The 18170-nt window shown below is 44.5% G+C and overlaps 1 protein-coding gene across 2 annotated transcripts in view; it reads left to right on the top strand.

Moving 5' to 3' along the window:
* Positions 1–18170, top strand: part of LOC139419424 (serine/threonine-protein phosphatase 2A 55 kDa regulatory subunit B beta isoform-like) — a 151134-nt gene that overhangs the window by 113320 nt on the left and 19644 nt on the right. For both annotated transcript variants that reach the window (XM_071169372.1, XM_071169373.1), the window contains exons 2-4: positions 13328–13425; positions 15684–15849; positions 16571–16683. In XM_071169372.1, coding sequence (XP_071025473.1) covers positions 13328–13425; positions 15684–15849; positions 16571–16683 — 377 coding nt within the window. The remainder of the gene's footprint in view (positions 1–13327; positions 13426–15683; positions 15850–16570; positions 16684–18170) is intronic.

Genomic DNA, 18170 nt, shown 5'->3' with positions numbered 1-18170 from the left:
CCTTTTCGTCATGTAGCCTGATCAATGTATTTAGCATGCTGCTCTGCCCTGACACACTGTGTGTGTGTGTGTGTGTGTGTGTGTGTGTGTGTGTGTGTGTGTGTGTGTGTGTGTGTGTGTGTGTGTGTGTGTGTGTGTGTGTGTGTGTGTGTGTGTGTGTGTCAGTGTGTGTGTGTGACAGTATGGTATGAGGTTGTTTGTGTTTGTTTTTATCGCTGTATGTAGAACAACGTGATTTAAAGGAGAAGTGTTCCTAAAATCCAGAAACTCCCAAGTGATTCCATACATTGAAACTAGTTCAGTGGTGTTTGCCCTCTCTCTCCATGGAGTACAGATCTGAGACAGCTGCAACAACAGGTCACATGACTCGTGAAGTTGCTGGATGCAGGCCTCACTCTGCTCTGATTTCAGTGAACGTATGATTGTTTTATTGAACGCCTACAGCTGAATTAGGGATTTTTTATCAGAAGTACTAGCGGTTCTGAGTCAGTAAAACTTTTTTTTTCTCAACTGAAACATTTGCGATTATTTTATTTCATTATTTTATGTAGCCGAATGCCACAGCAGGGGAGATGGGTAACAACTGAGCATGGCACCTTCATGGGGGAAACCCTGCTCAGGATATGCCCTTATATGGAGCTTGATGTCACAGTTTATTTGGAGGAGGAAGGAGCTGGTGGAAACTTCATAGGCCTGTTGCAGGTAAAGTTAGATATGTAAAGTGGAACAAGAGATGGCAACAAGAGCACGTAGTTATTTTTTTTTTTAAGTTACAAAGAGATGCAGACGATGCAAACTCTCTGCTGCCAACGTTGCTTCGCTGTGTGGAGCAAGCACTTCAGAGACGATGCATATGAAGGAGATATTGAATCTGAAATGATGGGGAAAGACAAGCGGAGGACGTAAAGATACAACTGAATGCTGCTGTATTTCCATGGGCTGGATCCTCAGCAGTACCAAAATACAAAGGCGCGTTTGACAAGAGATGGTGACAAAGCTAGCGCACAGAGCTATGTAGCCTAGGCTGACTCTATGTAGCCTAGCCTGACTCTATGTAGCCTAGCCTGACTCTATGTAGCCTAGCCTGACTCTATGTAACCTAGCCTGACTCTATGTAACCTAGCCTGACTCTTGAAGTTGGAGTGTCTCCTATTGTAGAAGGAAGATTTACAGCTCAGCGACCTTATTTACATTTGAAGTCGGAACTGTTGGAAAGGTGGCATCCTATGGCAGTGCCATGTTGAAAGTCACTGAGCTCTTCAGTAAGGCCATTCTGCTGACAATATTTGTCTATGGAGATTGCATGGCGGTGTGCTCAATTTTAAATTAAGTTGAAGTCGGTAGTTTACATACACTTAGGTTGGAGTCATTAAAACTCGTTTTTTAACCACTCCACAAGTTTCTTGTTAACAAACTATAGTTTTGACAAGTCAGTTAGGACATCTACTTTTTCCAACAATTGTTTACAGACAGATTATTTCACACATTCACTGTATCACAATTCCAGTGGGTCAGAAGTTTACTGTTCCTTTAAACAGCTTGGAAAAATCCAGAAAATGATGTAATAGCTTTAGAACCTTCTGATAGGCTAATTGATATTTGAGTCAATTGTTGGTGTACCTGTGGATGTATTTCAAGGCCTACCTTCAAACGCAGTGCCTCTTTGCTTGACATCATGGGAAAATCAAAATAAATCAGCCAAGACCTCAGAAACAAAATTGTAGACCTCCACAAGTCTGGTTCATTCTTGGGAGCAATTCCCAAATGCCTGAAGGTACCACGTTCATCTGTACAAACGATAGTACACAAGTATAAACACCATGGGACCACACAGACGTCATACCGCTCAGGAAGGAGACGCGTTCTGTCTCCTAGAGATGAACATACTTTGGTGCGAAAAGTGCAAATCAATCCCAGAACAACAGCAAATGACCTTGTGAAGATAATGAAGGAAACAGGTACAAAAGTATCTATATCCACAGTAAAACAAGTCCTATATCGACATAACCTGAAAGGCTGCTCAGCAAGGAAGAAGCCACTGCTTCAAAACCGCCATAAAAAAAGCCAGACTACGGTTTGCAACTGTACATGGGGGACAAAGATCATACTTTTTTGCGAAATTTTCTCTGGTCTGATGAAACAAAAATAGAACTGTTTGGCCATAATGACCTTTGTTATGTTTGGAGGAAAAAGGGGGACGCTTGCAAGCTGAAGAAACCATCCCAACCGTGGAGCACGGTGGTGGCAGCATCATGTTGTAGGGGTGCTTTGCTGCAGGAGGGACTGGTGCACTTCACAAAATAGATGGCATCACGAGGGAGGAAAATTATGTGAATATATTGAAGCAACATCTCAAGACATTAGTCAGAAAGTTAAAGCTTGGTCACAAATGGGTCTTCAGAATGGACAATGACCCCAAGCACACTTCCAAAGTTCTTGCAAAATGGCTTAAGGACAACAAGGTCAGGGTATTGGAGTGGCCATCACAAAGCCCTGACCTCAATCCCATAGAAAATGTGTGGGCAGAACTGAAAAAGCGTGTGCGAGCAAGGAGGCCTACAAACCTGACTCACTGACACCAGCTTTGTCAGGAGGAATGGGCCAAAATTCACCCAACTTATTGTGGGAAGCTTGTGGAAGGCTACCCGAAACATTTGCCCCAAGTTAAACAATTTCAAGGCAATGCTACAAAATACTAATTGAGTGTATGTAAACTTCTGACCCACTGGGAATGTGATGAAAGAAATAAAAGCTGAAATAAATAATTCTCTCTACTATTATTCTGACATTTCACATTCTTAAAATAAAGTGGTGATCCTAACTGACCTAAGACAGGGAATTTTTACTGGGATTAAATGTCAGGAAATGTGAAAAACTAATGTATAAATGTATTTGGTTAAGGTGGGTGTAAATGTACGACTTTAACCGTACTTTCCTATTTGCACATAGAGATGTTACATAAAGTTCCTCATTTGTAAATGGTGTTGGATCCAATAGGCTAAATGAGACAGGAGAGAACATAGTGCTTATCTACACGTAAGCCGTCAGTGGCTCTTCTGTCCTGGCTAGCCCTGTCTGTCTCGATCCTGTCTGTCTCGATCCTGTCTGTCTATCCTGTCTGTCTCAAACCTGTCTGTCTCGATTCTGTCTGTCTCGATCCTGTCTGTCTCCATCCTGTCTGTCTATCCTGTCCTGGCTAGCCCTGTCTGTCTCGATTCTGTCTGTCTCGATTCTGTCTGTCTCCATCCTGTCTGTCTATCCTGTCCTGGCTAGCCCTGTCTGTCTCGATCCTGTCTGTCTCAAACCTGTCTGTCTCGATTCTTTCTGTCTCGATCCTGTCTGTCTCAAACCTGTCTGTCTCGATTCTTTCTGTCTCCATCTTGTCTGTCTATCCTGTCTTTCTATACTGTCTGTCTCGATCCTGTCTGTCTCCATCTTGTCTGTCTATCCTGTCTGTCTCGATTCTGTCTGTCTCCATCTTGTCTGTCTATCCTGTCTGTCTCAATTCTGTCTGTCTCCATCTTGTCTGTCTATCCTGTCTTTCTATACTCTGTCTCGATCCTGTCTGTCTATCCTGTCTGTCTCAAACCTGTCTGTCTCGATCCTGTCTGTCTATCCTGTCTTTCTATACTGTCTGTCTCGATTCTGTCTGTCTCCATCTTGTCTGTCTATCCTGTCTTTCTATACTGTCTGTCTCGATTCTGTCTGTCTCCATCTTGTCTGTCTATCCTGTCTGTCTATCCTGTCTGTCTCAAACCTGTCTGTCTCGTTCCTGTCTGTCTATCCTGTCTGTCTCAAACCTGTCTGTCTCGATCCTGTCTGTCTATCCTGTCTGTCTATCCTGTCTTTCTATACTGTCTGTCTCGATCTTGTCTTTCTATCCTGTCTTTCTATACTGTCTGTCTCGATCCTGTCTGTCTATCCTGTCTGTCTATCCTGTCTTTCTCTATCCTGTCCTGTCCCTGATTTTCAGGATATCCATACCGCTGACTGTACTGTACATCTCTCTCCATCACACGATATGCCGGCTTCTCAAATGCCACCCTGTTCCCAAATAGGGGCCCTATGGGCCCTGGTCAAAAGCAGTGCACTATATAGGAAATAGGGTGGCATTTGGTACACACGATAGGACAGCTGTACCTCACAGTGAGGGATAAGCAGCACACACACAGGCCTGATGCGTTTGTCCTGTAATCAGGAGGACTCATGGCTCATGTCATGGTGCTAAGCTAACAATGGTACCACTTGCCATACAGACAGTCAGTTGCCCAAGTTGTGTCACAGGCATCACATAGGGGACTATTGTGTCCCGAGCTAAAGGGCGTTCTTTCAGTCTGTCATGAGGCTCTCCATTCCCAGCTCCTCTCTATGTCTTGTCTGTATTGGCACTTAGTGGTTGGTTTCTCAGCATCATACTCCCTGGCTCATTGGAACACAATAAGATAACACAAACAAGAGCTATCTCAAATCAAATGAAAAACAAATGTTATTGGTCACATACACGTAATTAGCAGATGTTATTGCGGGTGTAGCGAAATGCTTGTGTTCCTACAGTAGCTCCAACAGTGCAGTAATATCTAACAATTCACAACAATACACACAAATCTAAAAGTAAAATAATGGAATATATAAGAAATATATAAATATTAGGATGAACAATGTCAGAGTGGCATTGACTAAATACAGTAGAATAGAATACAGTATATACATATGAGATGAGTAAAGCAGTATGTAAACATTATTAAAGTGTCTAGTGTTCCATTATTAAAGTGTCTAGTGTTCCATTATTAAAGTGTCTAGTGTTCCATTATTAAAGTGTCTAGTGTTCCATTATTAAAGTGTCTAGTGTTCCATTATTAAAGTGTCTAATGTTCCATTATTAAAGTGTCTAGTGTTCCATTATTAAAGTGTCTAGTGTTCCATTATTAAAGTGTCTAGTGTTCCATTATTAAAGTGTCTAGTGTTCCATTATTAAAGTGTCTAGTGTTCCATTATTAAAGTGTCTAGTGTTCCATTATTAAAGTGTCTAGTGTTCCATTATTAAAGTGTCTAGTGTTCCATTATTAAAGTGTCTAGTGTTCCATTATTAAAGTGTCTAGTATTCCATTATTAAAGTGTCTAGTGTTCCATTATTAAAGTGTCTAGTGTTCCATTATTAAAGTGTCTAGTGTTCCATTATGAAAGTGACTAGTGTTCCATTATGAAAGTGACCAGTGACCTCAGAGACACAAATCCTGCTTTTACCATCGTCAACACAGAATATTTCTCCAGTCTGGTTTACAAGAGGAGGTGGTGGGGATTGTGTCTGGCTCACCTGGTCACAGATGTATTACCTCAGTGGTGTTTAAGGAGACGTTTACCCAACATCCAGAAACTCCCAAGTGATTCCATACATTGAAACTATTTCAGTGAAGGTTGCCCTCTATCCCTCTCTCTCCCTGGAGTGCAGAACTGAGACAGCTGCAAACCCGGGTCACTTTGGTGGATGCAGGCCTCGCTCTGCTCCATTGTCAGTGAATGTATGAGTCACAAATCCGCAAACTGTGGACCAATTCATTGTTTTATTTGAAAGCGTACGATTGAGTGAGCTATTTTTGTGTTCTTTTCCACCTGAAATATTTGCAATTATTTTCTATTGTTATTTTATGTAGCCGGCTGCCACAGCAGCGGAGACGTGTAACAACTTTGCATGAGCACGTGCACCCTCGTGAGGGAAAACCCCGCTACAAAGAAATGTCACGATATGCCCTTATATGGAGCTTGACGTCACAGATTCAAGTATTGTTTGGGGGAGAAGTAGTGAGGTTTACAAAGCATGCTCATGACCCAGACTGATCAGGTGAATCCAGGTGAAAACTATGATCCCTTATTGATGTCAATTGTTAAATCCATTTCAATCAGTTTAGATGAAGGGGAGGAGACAGGTTAAAGAAGGATTTTTAAGCCTTAAGACAATTGAGACATGAATTGTCTCTGTCTGCCATTCAGAGGGCAAGAGATTTAAGTGCCTTTGAACGGGGTATGGTAGTAGGTGCCAGGTGCACCGGTTTGAGTGTGTCAGGAACTGCAAAGGCTGCTGGGTTTTTCACGCTCACAATTTAATCAATTTTAAATTCAGGCTTTAACACAACAAAGAGTGTGAAAAGCCCAGGGGTGTTAATACTTTCTGAAGCACTGTATGTATGTAAGTGGGAAGGGAGGGGAGTATAGTGTATATGAATATGAAGCAGTAGCAAGAGAAGATGCAGTCTGCTGATGCCAATTCAAAGCCCAAGAACAAAGTCCTCCTCATTCAGCCCCTGCTAGTTTAGGAGGAGGTCGTCATGGGAACCTTAAATCTCCTACACAAGCAGACAACATGGAGGTGCACTAGGGTAAACATATAACAACCCAGCCTTCCCTCTCTTTCACTCCCACTATCTTTCACTCTCCCTCCCTCTCTTTCACTCTCTGTTTCTCTCTCTTTCACTCCGTTTGTCTCTCTCTCTCTCTCTCTCTCTCTCTCTCTCTCTCTCTGTCTCTCGCTGTCTCTCTCTCTCTCTCTCTCTCTCTCTCTCTCTCTCTGTCTCTCTCTCTATCTCTCTCTCTCTCTCTCTCTGTCTCTCTCTGTCTCTCTCTCTCTCTCTCTAGCCCTCTCTCTCCCTCTCTGTCTCTCTCTCTATCTCTCTCTCTGTCTCTCTCTCTCTCTCTCTCTCTCTCTCTCTCTCTCTCTGTCTCTCTCTATCTCTCTCTCTCTCTGTCTCTCTCTGTCTCTCTCTCTCTCTCTAGCCCTGTCTCTCTCTCTCTGTCTCTCTCTCTATCTCTCTCTCTCTGTCTCTCTCTCTCTCTCTCTGTCTCTCTCTCTCTCTCTCTCTCTCTCTCTCTCTCTCTCTCTCTGTCTCTCTCTCTCTCTCTCTCTCTCTCTCTCTCTCTCTCTCTCTCTGTCTCTCTCTCTATCTCTCTCTCTCTCTCTCTCTCTGTCTCTCTCTGTCTCTCTCTCTCTCTCTCTAGCCCTCTCTCTCTCTCTCTGTCTCTCTCTTTATCTCTCTCTCTCTCTCTCTCTCTGTCTCTCTCTCTCTCTCTCTTTTAAAAACACAAAGCACATCTATATATTTTCCTTCCATCACCTCTCTCTTTCTGCTCCTGGAAAAAAACATCATTATTTAAAAGCCTTGTTTGTTTTAATGTTAATTATTTTAATCAGGACCAAGCTTTGCCGGTTTAGCACTCTGTTAGCGTGTTTTCTGTGTGTGTGTGTGTGCGAGCGAGGGACTCGTCTCTTCAGGTCTAAGGAGACGCTGGAACAATACAATAAAACCTGCAGATGAGAGGCCGCTCCACACAGCTCACTAGACAGAGTGTGTACCGTTATCTCTGAGAGGATTGCATAGCAACAGTGTAGCCAGGCAGACACAGACTCTAAAACAGATGCATCTGCTAGAGGAAGACCAGGGAAGATGTGTCAAAGGCAGGAATCGATCGAACCACAATCTGCTTGAGGGAAAACTCACCATAGACTCGTTTTGTTTTTCTGCTAAAATAACAACTTCCATCCATTCTAGGCATGTCAGTTGGATTCTCTTAACCTCACAATGCCAGAACGAGATATTCTACGTGATACATCTCAGTTCTGGATGTCCTGACCTGAATCACTGTACGTTCAGTCCACAGATCATGAGGGGTAGCTAAGTGTGTCAGGTTATTTTGGTTGTGTGTGACGTGGGCAGACGGGAAACTACAGGGTTAGATGAGGAGACAGAGGATGTTAATTGATCGATTGGGTGTTGGGGGTGAGGAGGGTAATGCATACTAGACACACAGCTCCTCCATTTAGAGACAAATCTCCTCTGCTGGCTGTTATAGCAGAGCTTACCGCTGCAGCATACACCAACACCCAGCAGCATATACACTCATATACACAGCAAGAAAGGCTCTTTGTCTTCTTCGAGGTTGGTAAATTACACATTGAGTCAAGAGAGGGGCAGGGGGTCGGGGACTCTTGAGATGCTGTTAATGTGAACAGTGAGTTGTGTGGGAGTAGTGGTGGTATCGATATGGCAGCAGGTTGTTTAGACAGACAGACAGACAGACAGACAGACAGACAGACAGACAGACAGACAGACAGACAGACAGACAGACAGACAGACAGACAGACAGAGGGAAGAGCATCTGCCCCTAAATTCCTCCATAGTGTCGCAGCTCATCAACGCTCCCTGGTGAGGGGTTGCCTTAATTAAACATCCCAGATTATCCTACTTTCCTCTGTGGGTTTAGATAGTCCTCTACTTTCCTTTGTGGGTTTAGATAGTCCTCTACTTTCCTCTGTGGGTTTAGATAGTCCTCTACTTTCCTCTGTGGGTTTAGATAGTCCTCTACTTTCCTCTGTGGGTTTAGATAGTCCTCTACTTTCCTCTGTGGGTTTAGATAGTCCTCTACTTTCCTCTGTGGATTTAGATAGTCCTCTACTTTCCTCTGTGGGTTTAGATAGTCCTCTACTTTCCTCTGTGGGTTTAGATAGTTCTCTACTTTCCTCTGTGGGTTTAGATAGTCCTCTACTTTCCTCTGTGGGTTTAGATAGTCCTCTACTTTCCTCTGTGGGTTTAGATAGTCCTCTACTTTCCTCTGTGGATTTAGATAGTCCTCTACTTTCCTCTGTGGTTTAGATAGTATTCTACTTTCCTCTGTGGTTTAGATAGTCCTCTACTTTCCTCTGTGGTTTAGATAGTATTCTACTTTCCTCTGTGGTTTAGATAGTCCTCTACTTTCCTCTGTGGTTTAGATAGTATTCTACTTTCCTCTGTGGTTTAGATAGTCCTCTACTTTCCTCTGTGGTTTAGATAGTCCTCTACTTTCCTCTGTGGTTTAGATAGTCCTCTACTTTCCTCTGTGGGTTTAGATAGTCCTCTACTTTCCTCTGTGGGTTTAGATAGTCCTCTACTTTCCTCTGTGGATTTAGATAGTTCTCTACTTTCCTCTCTGGTTTAGATAGTCCTCTACTTTCCTCTGTGGGTTTAGATAGTCCTCTACTTTCCTCTGTGGGTTTAGATAGTCCTCTACTTTCCTCTGTGGATTTAGATAGTCCTCTACTTTCCTCTGTGGGTTTAGATAGTCCTCTACTTTCCTCTGTGGTTTAGATAGTCCTCTACTTTCCTCTGTGGTTTAGATAGTCCTCTACTTTCCTCTGTGGGTTTAGATAGTTCTCTACTTTCCTCTGTGGGTTTAGATAGTCCTCTACTTTCCTCTGTGGATTTAGATAGTCCTCTACTTTCCTCTGTGGTTTAGATAGTATTCTACTTTCCTCTGTGGTTTAGATAGTCCTCTACTTTCCTCTGTGGTTTAGATAGTCCTCTACTTTCCTCTGTGGTTTAGATAGTATTCTACTTTCCTCTGTGGTTTAGATAGTCCTCTACTTTCCTCTGTGTGGTTTAGATAGTCCTCTACTTTCCTCTGTGTGGTTTAGATAGTATTCTACTTTCCTCTGTGGTTTAGATAGTCCTCTACTTTCCTCTGTGGTTTAGATAGTCCTCTACTTTCCTCTGTGGGTTTAGATAGTCCTCTACTTTCCTCTGTGGATTTAGATAGTCCTCTACTTTCCTCTGTGGTTTAGATAGTCCTCTACTTTCCTCTGTGTGGTTTAGATAGTCCTCTACTTTCCTCTGTGGTTTAGATAGTCCTCTACTTTCCTCTGTGGATTTAGATAGTCCTCTACTTTCCTCTGTGGTTTAGATAGTCCTCTACTTTCCTCTGTGTGGTTTAGATAGTCCTCTACTTTCCTCTGTGGGTTTAGATAGTCCTCTACTTTCCTCTGTGGGTTTAGATAGTCCTCTACTTTCCTCTGTGGTTTAGATAGTCCTCTACTTTCCTCTGTGGTTTAGATAGTCCTCTACTTTCCTCTGTGGTTTAGATAGTCCTCTACTTTCCTCTGTGGTTTAGATAGTCCTCTACTTTCCTCTGTGGGTTTAGATAGTCCTCTACTTTCCTCTGTGGTTTAGATAGTCCTCTACTTTCCTCTGTGTGGTTTAGATAGTCCTCTACTTTCCTCTGTGGGTTTAGATAGTCCTCTACTTTCCTCTGTGTGGTTTAGATAGTCCTCTACTTTCCTCTGTGGGTTTAGATAGTCCTCTACTTTCCTCTGTGGGTTTAGATAGTTCTCTACTTTCCTCTGTGGATTTAGATAGTCCTCTACTTTCCTCTGTGGGTTTAGATAGTCCTCTACTTTCCTCTGTGGATTTAGATAGTCCTCTACTTTCCTCTGTGGGTTTAGATAGTCCTCTACTTTCCTCTGTGGGTTTAGATAGTTCTCTACTTTCCTCTGTGGGTTTAGATAGTCCTCTACTTTCCTCTGTGGGTTTAGATAGTCCTCTACTTTCCTCTGTGGGTTTAGATAGTCCTCTACTTTCCTCTGTGGGTTTAGATAGTCCTCTACTTTCCTCTGTGGTTTAGATAGTATTCTACTTTCCTCTGTGGTTTAGATAGTCCTCTACTTTCCTCTGTGGTTTAGATAGTATTCTACTTTCCTCTGTGGTTTAGATAGTCCTCTACTTTCCTCTGTGGTTTAGATAGTCCTCTACTTTCCTCTGTGGTTTAGATAGTCCTCTACTTTCCTCTGTGGTTTAGATAGTCCTCTACTTTCCTCTGTGGTTTAGATAGTCCTCTACTTTCCTCTGTGGGTTTAGATAGTCCTCTACTTTCCTCTGTGGTTTAGATAGTCCTCTACTTTCCTCTGTGGGATAGTCCTCTACTTTCCTCTGTGGGTTTAGATAGTCCTCTACTTTCCTCTGTGGGTTTAGATTCCTCTACTTTCCTCTCTGGTGGTCCTCTACTTTCCTCTGTGGGTTTAGATAGTCCTCTACTTTCCTCTGTGGGTTTAGATAGTCCTCTACTTTCCTCTGTGGATTTAGATAGTCCTCTACTTTCCTCTGTGGGTTTAGATAGTCCTCTACTTTCCTCTGTGGTTTAGATAGTCCTCTACTTTCCTCTGTGGTTTAGATAGTCCTCTACTTTCCTCTGTGGGTTTAGATAGTCCTCTACTTTCCTCTGTGGGTTTAGATAGTCCTCTACTTTCCTCTGTGGATTTAGATAGTCCTCTACTTTCCTCTGTGGTTTAGATAGTATTCTACTTTCCTCTGTGGTTTAGATAGTCCTCTACTTTCCTCTGTGGTTTAGATAGTCCTCTACTTTCCTCTGTGGTTTAGATAGTATTCTACTTTCCTCTGTGGTTTAGATAGTCCTCTACTTTCCTCTGTGTGGTTTAGATAGTCCTCTACTTTCCTCTGTGTGGTTTAGATAGTATTCTACTTTCCTCTGTGGTTTAGATAGTCCTCTACTTTCCTCTGTGTGGTTTAGATAGTCCTCTACTTTCCTCTGTGGGTTTAGATAGTCCTCTACTTTCCTCTGTGGATTTAGATAGTCCTCTACTTTCCTCTGTGGTTTAGATAGTCCTCTACTTTCCTCTGTGTGGTTTAGATAGTCCTCTACTTTCCTCTGTGGTTTAGATAGTCCTCTACTTTCCTCTGTGGATTTAGATAGTCCTCTACTTTCCTCTGTGGTTTAGATAGTCCTCTACTTTCCTCTGTGTGGTTTAGATAGTCCTCTACTTTCCTCTGTGGGTTTAGATAGTCCTCTACTTTCCTCTGTGGGTTTAGATAGTCCTCTACTTTCCTCTGTGGTTTAGATAGTCCTCTACTTTCCTCTGTGGTTTAGATAGTCCTCTACTTTCCTCTGTGGTTTAGGTAGTCCTCTACTTTCCTCTGTGGTTTAGATAGTCCTCTACTTTCCTCTGTGGGTTTAGATAGTCCTCTACTTTCCTCTGTGGTTTAGATAGTCCTCTACTTTCCTCTGTGTGGTTTAGATAGTCCTCTACTTTCCTCTGTGGGTTTAGATAGTCCTCTACTTTCCTCTGTGTGGTTTAGATAGTCCTCTACTTTCCTCTGTGGGTTTAGATAGTCCTCTACTTTCCTCTGTGGTTTAGATAGTCCTCTACTTTCCTCTGTGGATTTAGATAGTCCTCTACTTTCCTCTGTGGGTTTAGATAGTCCTCTACGTTCCTCTCTGGTTTAGATAGTATTCTACTTTCCTCTGTGGTTTAGATAGTCCTCTACTTTCCTCTGTGTGGTTTAGATAGTCCTCTACTTTCCTCTGTGTGGTTTAGATAGTATTCTACTTTCCTCTGTGTGGTTTAGATAGTATTCTACTTTCCTCTGTGGTTTAGATAGTCCTCTACTTTCCTCTGTGGTTTAGATAGTATTCTACTTTCCTCTGTGTGGTTTAGATAGTATTCTACTTTCCTCTGTGGTTTAGATAGTCCTCTACTTTCCTCTCTGGTTTAGATAGTCCTCATCACAAAGCAAGACAGCCAAAAATAGCAGCTTCCTTTGCCATTGAAATAGAGATGCCCTGAAATAGAGATGGGTTAATTGAGACGTTTGTGTCCCACACACACACATATGTCTGTTAGTGTTGTCTTAGTGGATTCTCTGAAGTCTAGTATGTTTCTCGCAGATAATAATAATAGTTCTGGATCATTGTCAACGATTGGCTGCCTGGCCACTCTGTTGGGGTCTGTAAAGAATGACTCTATCTTCCATCCCTATATATGAACATGTGTATAGCGTTTATCTATCATCTTTAATATTGTAGAGAGAGAGAGGGGGTGTGGGGTGGTTCCTTTGTCATGAAATGTCACTGTCAACCACAGAATGGTGTGTACAACGTATGGAAGCAGAGATGTCATTTGTATCTGATCTCATGCGATTGAGTTGCGGCAACCTATTGTGAACGCTTGCCTGCCACAGGGGGAAGCAGCAGGCTATCTCTGTGTCTAATTCTCCATGTTCACCATTCCATGTTGTGGTAGAGATCTGATGTGTGTCTGGGAGATGTGTGGGAGGGTTTTGCATATGAATGGGTTGGTGACAGACAGTGGGGGGCAAGCGGGGTGCGAGAGGGTGGTAGTATTGTGGAGACTGCAGGTTGTTGTAGTGCTGGTCCAGGCCTTTCATCAGCCCTGAGGTAGGCTAGCAGCAACACAGAATGGATTCGATCCATGGACATGCTATCTGAGCATTCCTTTCTGCTCGGGAGAGAGCAGGTCTTCAAAGACTTGAGGACCACGTGAAAGTAGACCTTTTCACTCCACTCTGCGTCTTTCCCTTTCCTATTTCAAGTCATTAACCACTTCAATTTCACATAGTTAGGTTTTGAATGTAGATGTCACGGTTGTCAATGAGATGAAGGAAACAGATCATTACTCTTTCAGGCATATAGTAGGTTGGTAATGTACTTTACTGTCGTATTGTGTATCTCAGTGAGGTAAGGTGTTGTTTTCCGTTTGTGTTTTCTGTTCCAGCTGACATCATATCCGCGGTTGAGTTCAACTCGACTGGAGAGCTGCTGGCGACCGGGGACAAGGGAGGGAGAGTAGTGGTGTTTCAGAGAGAACAGGAGGTAAGACCAGCCAAGACTCCGTACTCATCATGTCACATCACATCCTGTTGTTCTATGAGTCACTAACTCAGCGGTCTCCAACCCTGTTCCTGGAGAGCTACCATCCTGTAGGTTTTCACTCCAACCCTGTTCCTGGAGAGCTACCATCCTGTAAGTTTTCACTTCAACCCTGTTCCTGGAGAGCTACCCTCCTGTAGGTTTTCACTCCAACCCTGTTCCTGGAGAGCTACCATCCTGTAGGTTTTCATTCCAAACCTGTTCCCGGAGAGCTACCTTCCTGTAGGTTTTCACTCCAACCCTGTTCCTGGAGAGCTACCCTCCTGTAGGTTTTCACTCCAACCCTGTTCCTGGAGAGCTACCCTCCTGTAGTTTTTCACTCCAACCCTGTTCCTGGAGAGCTACCCTCCTGTAGGTTTTCACTCCAACCCTGTTCCTGGAGAGCTACTTTCCTGTAGGTTTTCACTCCAACCCTGTTCCTGGAGAGCTACCCTCCTGTAGGTTTTCACTCCCTGGGTTACTGTGTAGTAGTAGTGGTGTTGAAAGGCTGTGGATGTTTATTCAGTGGTGGTAGGAGGTATTATGGAGAGATTACAGTTGATTCTGGGAGGCCTATAACATTTCCTGTGGAAGCTGGATGGAAGGACTAGACAGTGTCTGAATCTTCTGTCTCACTGCGGTTAAAATATGAATGTCAGGGACTGACTGACTGAATCCCACTTTCAGGGACTGACTGACTGAATCCCACTTCCAGGGACTGACTGAATCCCACTTTCGGGTGACTGACTGGCTGAATCCCCCTTTCAGGGACTGACTGACTGAATCCCACTTCCAGGGACTGACTGACTGAATCCCCCTTTCAGGGACTGACTGACTGAATCCTACTTCCAGGGACTGACTAACTGAATCCCACTTCCAGGGACTGACTGACTGAATCCCCCTTTCAGGGACTGACTGACTGAATCCCACTTCCAGGGACTGACTGACTGAATCCCCCTTTCAGGGACTGACTGACTGAATCCTACTTCCAGGGACTGACTGACTGAATCCCACTTCCAGGGACTGACTGGCTGAATCCCCCTTTCAGGGACTGACTGACTGAATCCCCCTTTCGGGGACTGACTGAATCCCACTTCCAGGGACTGACTGGCTGAATCCCCCTTTCAGGGACTGACTGACTGACTGAATCCCACTTCCAGGGACTGACTGGCTGAATCCCCCTTTCAGGGACTGACTGACTGACTGAATCCCACTTCCAGGGACTGACTGTCTGAATCCCCCTTTCAGGGACTGACTGACTGACTGAATCCCACGTCCAGGGACTGACTGAATCCCACTTTCTTCCTCTTCCTCCTTTCCCTTCTTTTTCTTTCCGGCTGATTTCAAAGCGCTCCATAGTATCCACTAATCCCTACACCAGAGGCGCTCCCGTCTCTCGTCTCCCCTCTCCTTTCCCCCTTCCCCTGTCTTTACCCCCGCAGAAGGCAAATCTGTTTCCATTAAAAGCCCCCCGCCCCCTCCTGTTTGGTCATCTGATTTGGCTTTATTGATTCTGAAGCTTCCTGAGGTGAGACCTGACCTGCCGTGTTGGCTGAGCTGAAGCTAGGTTGCTGGGTTCCCATTGAGCTATCTCTGCCACCCTGACTACACATCTTGACAACCTTACAATAGATTTAACCTGCTTTTGCCTGAGTTCTTGAATTTCTACCACGTGGAGGCAAAATGGCTGCACTATGTCAGCGGTTATGTCAACCCGTACGATACCGGAGACAGATTTTGGTGACTGGTCCACGTACTACAGTCCCCATGCTTTGTTGGTTCAGGGCGTTTTGACAGCCCCCTCCTTCCTGTATGTATGCTTGATATAGAAAGCAGAAACCAGGCCATCGACACATTTGCTGCTATGCAAGTCTTGGGTTGCTGTTTCCTAAATGTTGCCTATTCATTGCAAATAGGACGATCCCCACTCTCTGTATCCTCATGCTGAAACACTGGCCTATCAAATAAATCTAATCAAATTGTATTAGTCACATACAGTTTACAGCAGGTGTAAAATGTGCAACAAAACGTACTAGCTCCCTCAACAATGCAGTACATTAGTCAATAACAATACTAACAATGAAATGGTAAAACATAACAAGTAGTAGTAATAATGGATTGGATGTACATTGTTTTTACAAACATAAAGCGGGTAGTGACTAGGTCATGCAGGGCATGTCTTAATAGCTGAATAATAGCAGAACATCTTCTTGTTGTCTCAGAGTAAGAACCAGCCCCACAGGAGAGGGGAGTATAATGTGTACAGCACCTTCCAGAGCCACGAGCCTGAGTTTGACTACCTGAAGAGCCTGGAGATCGAGGAGAAGATCAACAAGATACGATGGCTGCCTCAACAGAACGCTGCCTACTTCCTCCTCTCCACCAATGGTGAGCCACTTCCTCCTCTCCACCAATGGCAAGCCACACTGCTAGTCCTAGTGAAATCTAGGAAGGAACAGGCGTTATGTGAGCAGAGTTGTGCCTATTCGTTCTAAAATGCTCACACTATATTTTGGTTGCACGTTGGTGGCGCACCTTCTACTCCTGTTTGTTCTAGTGACATCAGCATATCTCACTGCTCACTAGACCAGTCGATGTTAATGTTTGTTAATGGTTCCAATACCGCCATTACATTATTTATTGTATTGTAAGGCCCATTGATGTTAGCCAAGCAGCTGTTTTGTGTTGAGTTAAGTGCCACCAGAGACAGGAAGTGACCTTTACAATACTGCCGTACCTTTCCTTTCGCCTTTCAGTCAATGTATTGAACTTGAATCAGCACACTGACTCCTGGACATCAGTGGAACAAGCTAGGCTGGCATCAGGAACTTTGATCAGGTTAATTGGAGGCTGATATATTTCTTATCTATTTATGTCATGCCAAACCTCAGCAGTGGCCTGCTTCCAATACTGTAGCAGCACAGCAGACTACTGAGTCCCCCTCCTCTCCTTAGTACAGCCAGCCAGCCAGCCAGCCAGGCCATCACACCTTTCCTTTAGCCAATCCCAAGCCTGCTGTTACTCATCCCTCTCTCCCCTCCTCCACCCCTGCCTCCCCTCCTTCTCCTCCACCTCCTTCCCCCTCCTCCTCCTCCTCTCCTTCCTGCAGATAAAACAGTGAAGCTGTGGAAGGTCAGTGAGCGGGACAAGAGACCGGAGGGCTACAACCTGAAGGACGAGGAAGGGAGGATCCGAGACCCCACCACCATCACCGCCCTGCGGGTAAGATGCCAACCCTTCCCCCGCTACAGTGTCACCACAGCCTGCCCGGTCATCTCTGTGCCCACATTTGCAGTGCTACATACAGAATTTGAATGTGTCTGTTTTCCTTCCTCTGGCAACCTGTGACATTATCGCTCCCCATGGCAGCTTAAGCCTTCATCTCTCCCAGTGCCACCGAGAGATTCAAGAAACTGGCCTGGTTCAGATCTTGCCAAATGCACGTGTCTGTCAGTGTGGGGGTGGGGAGGGGATTGTCCGGTTCTTAGATGGGGGTGTGACACCAGGCACCCATGCTGCTGACCACACATTAGCCAGGTCCTGGGGTGACCCATCTGTCTACACCAGCTTGTACCCAGGGGTCAGCATGGGGTCAAATAGAGGGCTGGGAGATAAAATGTATGTTTTTACGTGATATTCCAAATACCTGTATTGCAGAATCAAGTTTTTTTGTATTTTTAGTTTTTATGAGCGTCCTCTTGTTCTCATTGGTTTTTTGGTCTCGTCTCGTTCGCTCCTTCTGTGCTGTGCACCTTCCTATTTACACCAGAGATGTGTATATAATGATGATGCTAATGTCTCCGCCCTAACAATGGGATTCGTTGTGCCAAAGGCGGGAAGGCAGGCGACAAGCTTAGGTCCGACAGAATGGGTCATATGGACACCAAAACACATGGAGACATTATTTTACTGTACTAGAGAAGTTAACCTTTCAAACCATACCCTGTTTATGTTTCAACTCCTCACATTTCGAGCACAGCAGACACTACTAAAACGGATGTACCAATTGTAGTCTAGAAGCAGGTGCAGAAGGTTAGTTTAATAGTAAGAAGCATGAAGATAAACAAAACAGGAGAAGCGTACAGAACATAAATAAAACCAATACTGTCTAATGACTGAGGCTACTGAGGGCTAAGTAAAGGGAGAGTAATCGGGATGATGATGAGGTCTAGGTCTGCGTAATGATGGGGACCAGGTGTGCGTAATGATGGGGACCAGATGTGCGTAATGATGAACACCAGGTGTGCGTAATGATGGGGAGCAGGTGTGCGTAATGACGGGGAGCAGGTGTGCGTAATGATGGGGACCAGGTGTGCGTAATGATGGGGACCAGATGTGCGTAATGATGGGGATCAGGTGTGCGTAATGATGGGGACCAGGTGTGCGTAATGATGGGGACCAGGTGTGCGTAATAATTGGGGAGCAGGTGTGTGTGATGATGGGGACCAGGTGTGCGTAATGATGGGGACCAGGTGTGCGTAATGATGGGGACCAGGTGTGCGTAATGATGGGGACCAGGTGTGCGTAATGATGGGACCAGGTGTGTGTAATGATGGGGACCAGGTGTGCGTAATGATGATGACCAGGTGTGCGTAATGATGGGGACCAGGTGTGCATAATGATGGGGACCAGGTGTGGGTGATGATCGGGACCAAGTGTGCGTGATGATGGGGACCAGGTGTGCGTAATGATGGGGACCAGATGTGGGT

The sequence above is a fragment of the Oncorhynchus clarkii genome, chromosome 10 (assembly GCF_045791955.1).
Source record: "Oncorhynchus clarkii lewisi isolate Uvic-CL-2024 chromosome 10, UVic_Ocla_1.0, whole genome shotgun sequence".
In the NCBI taxonomy this organism is placed as follows: Eukaryota; Metazoa; Chordata; class Actinopteri; order Salmoniformes; family Salmonidae; genus Oncorhynchus; species Oncorhynchus clarkii.
The sequence above is the reverse complement of the archived record's forward strand: the minus strand, read 5'-3'. Positions and strand labels throughout refer to the sequence as shown.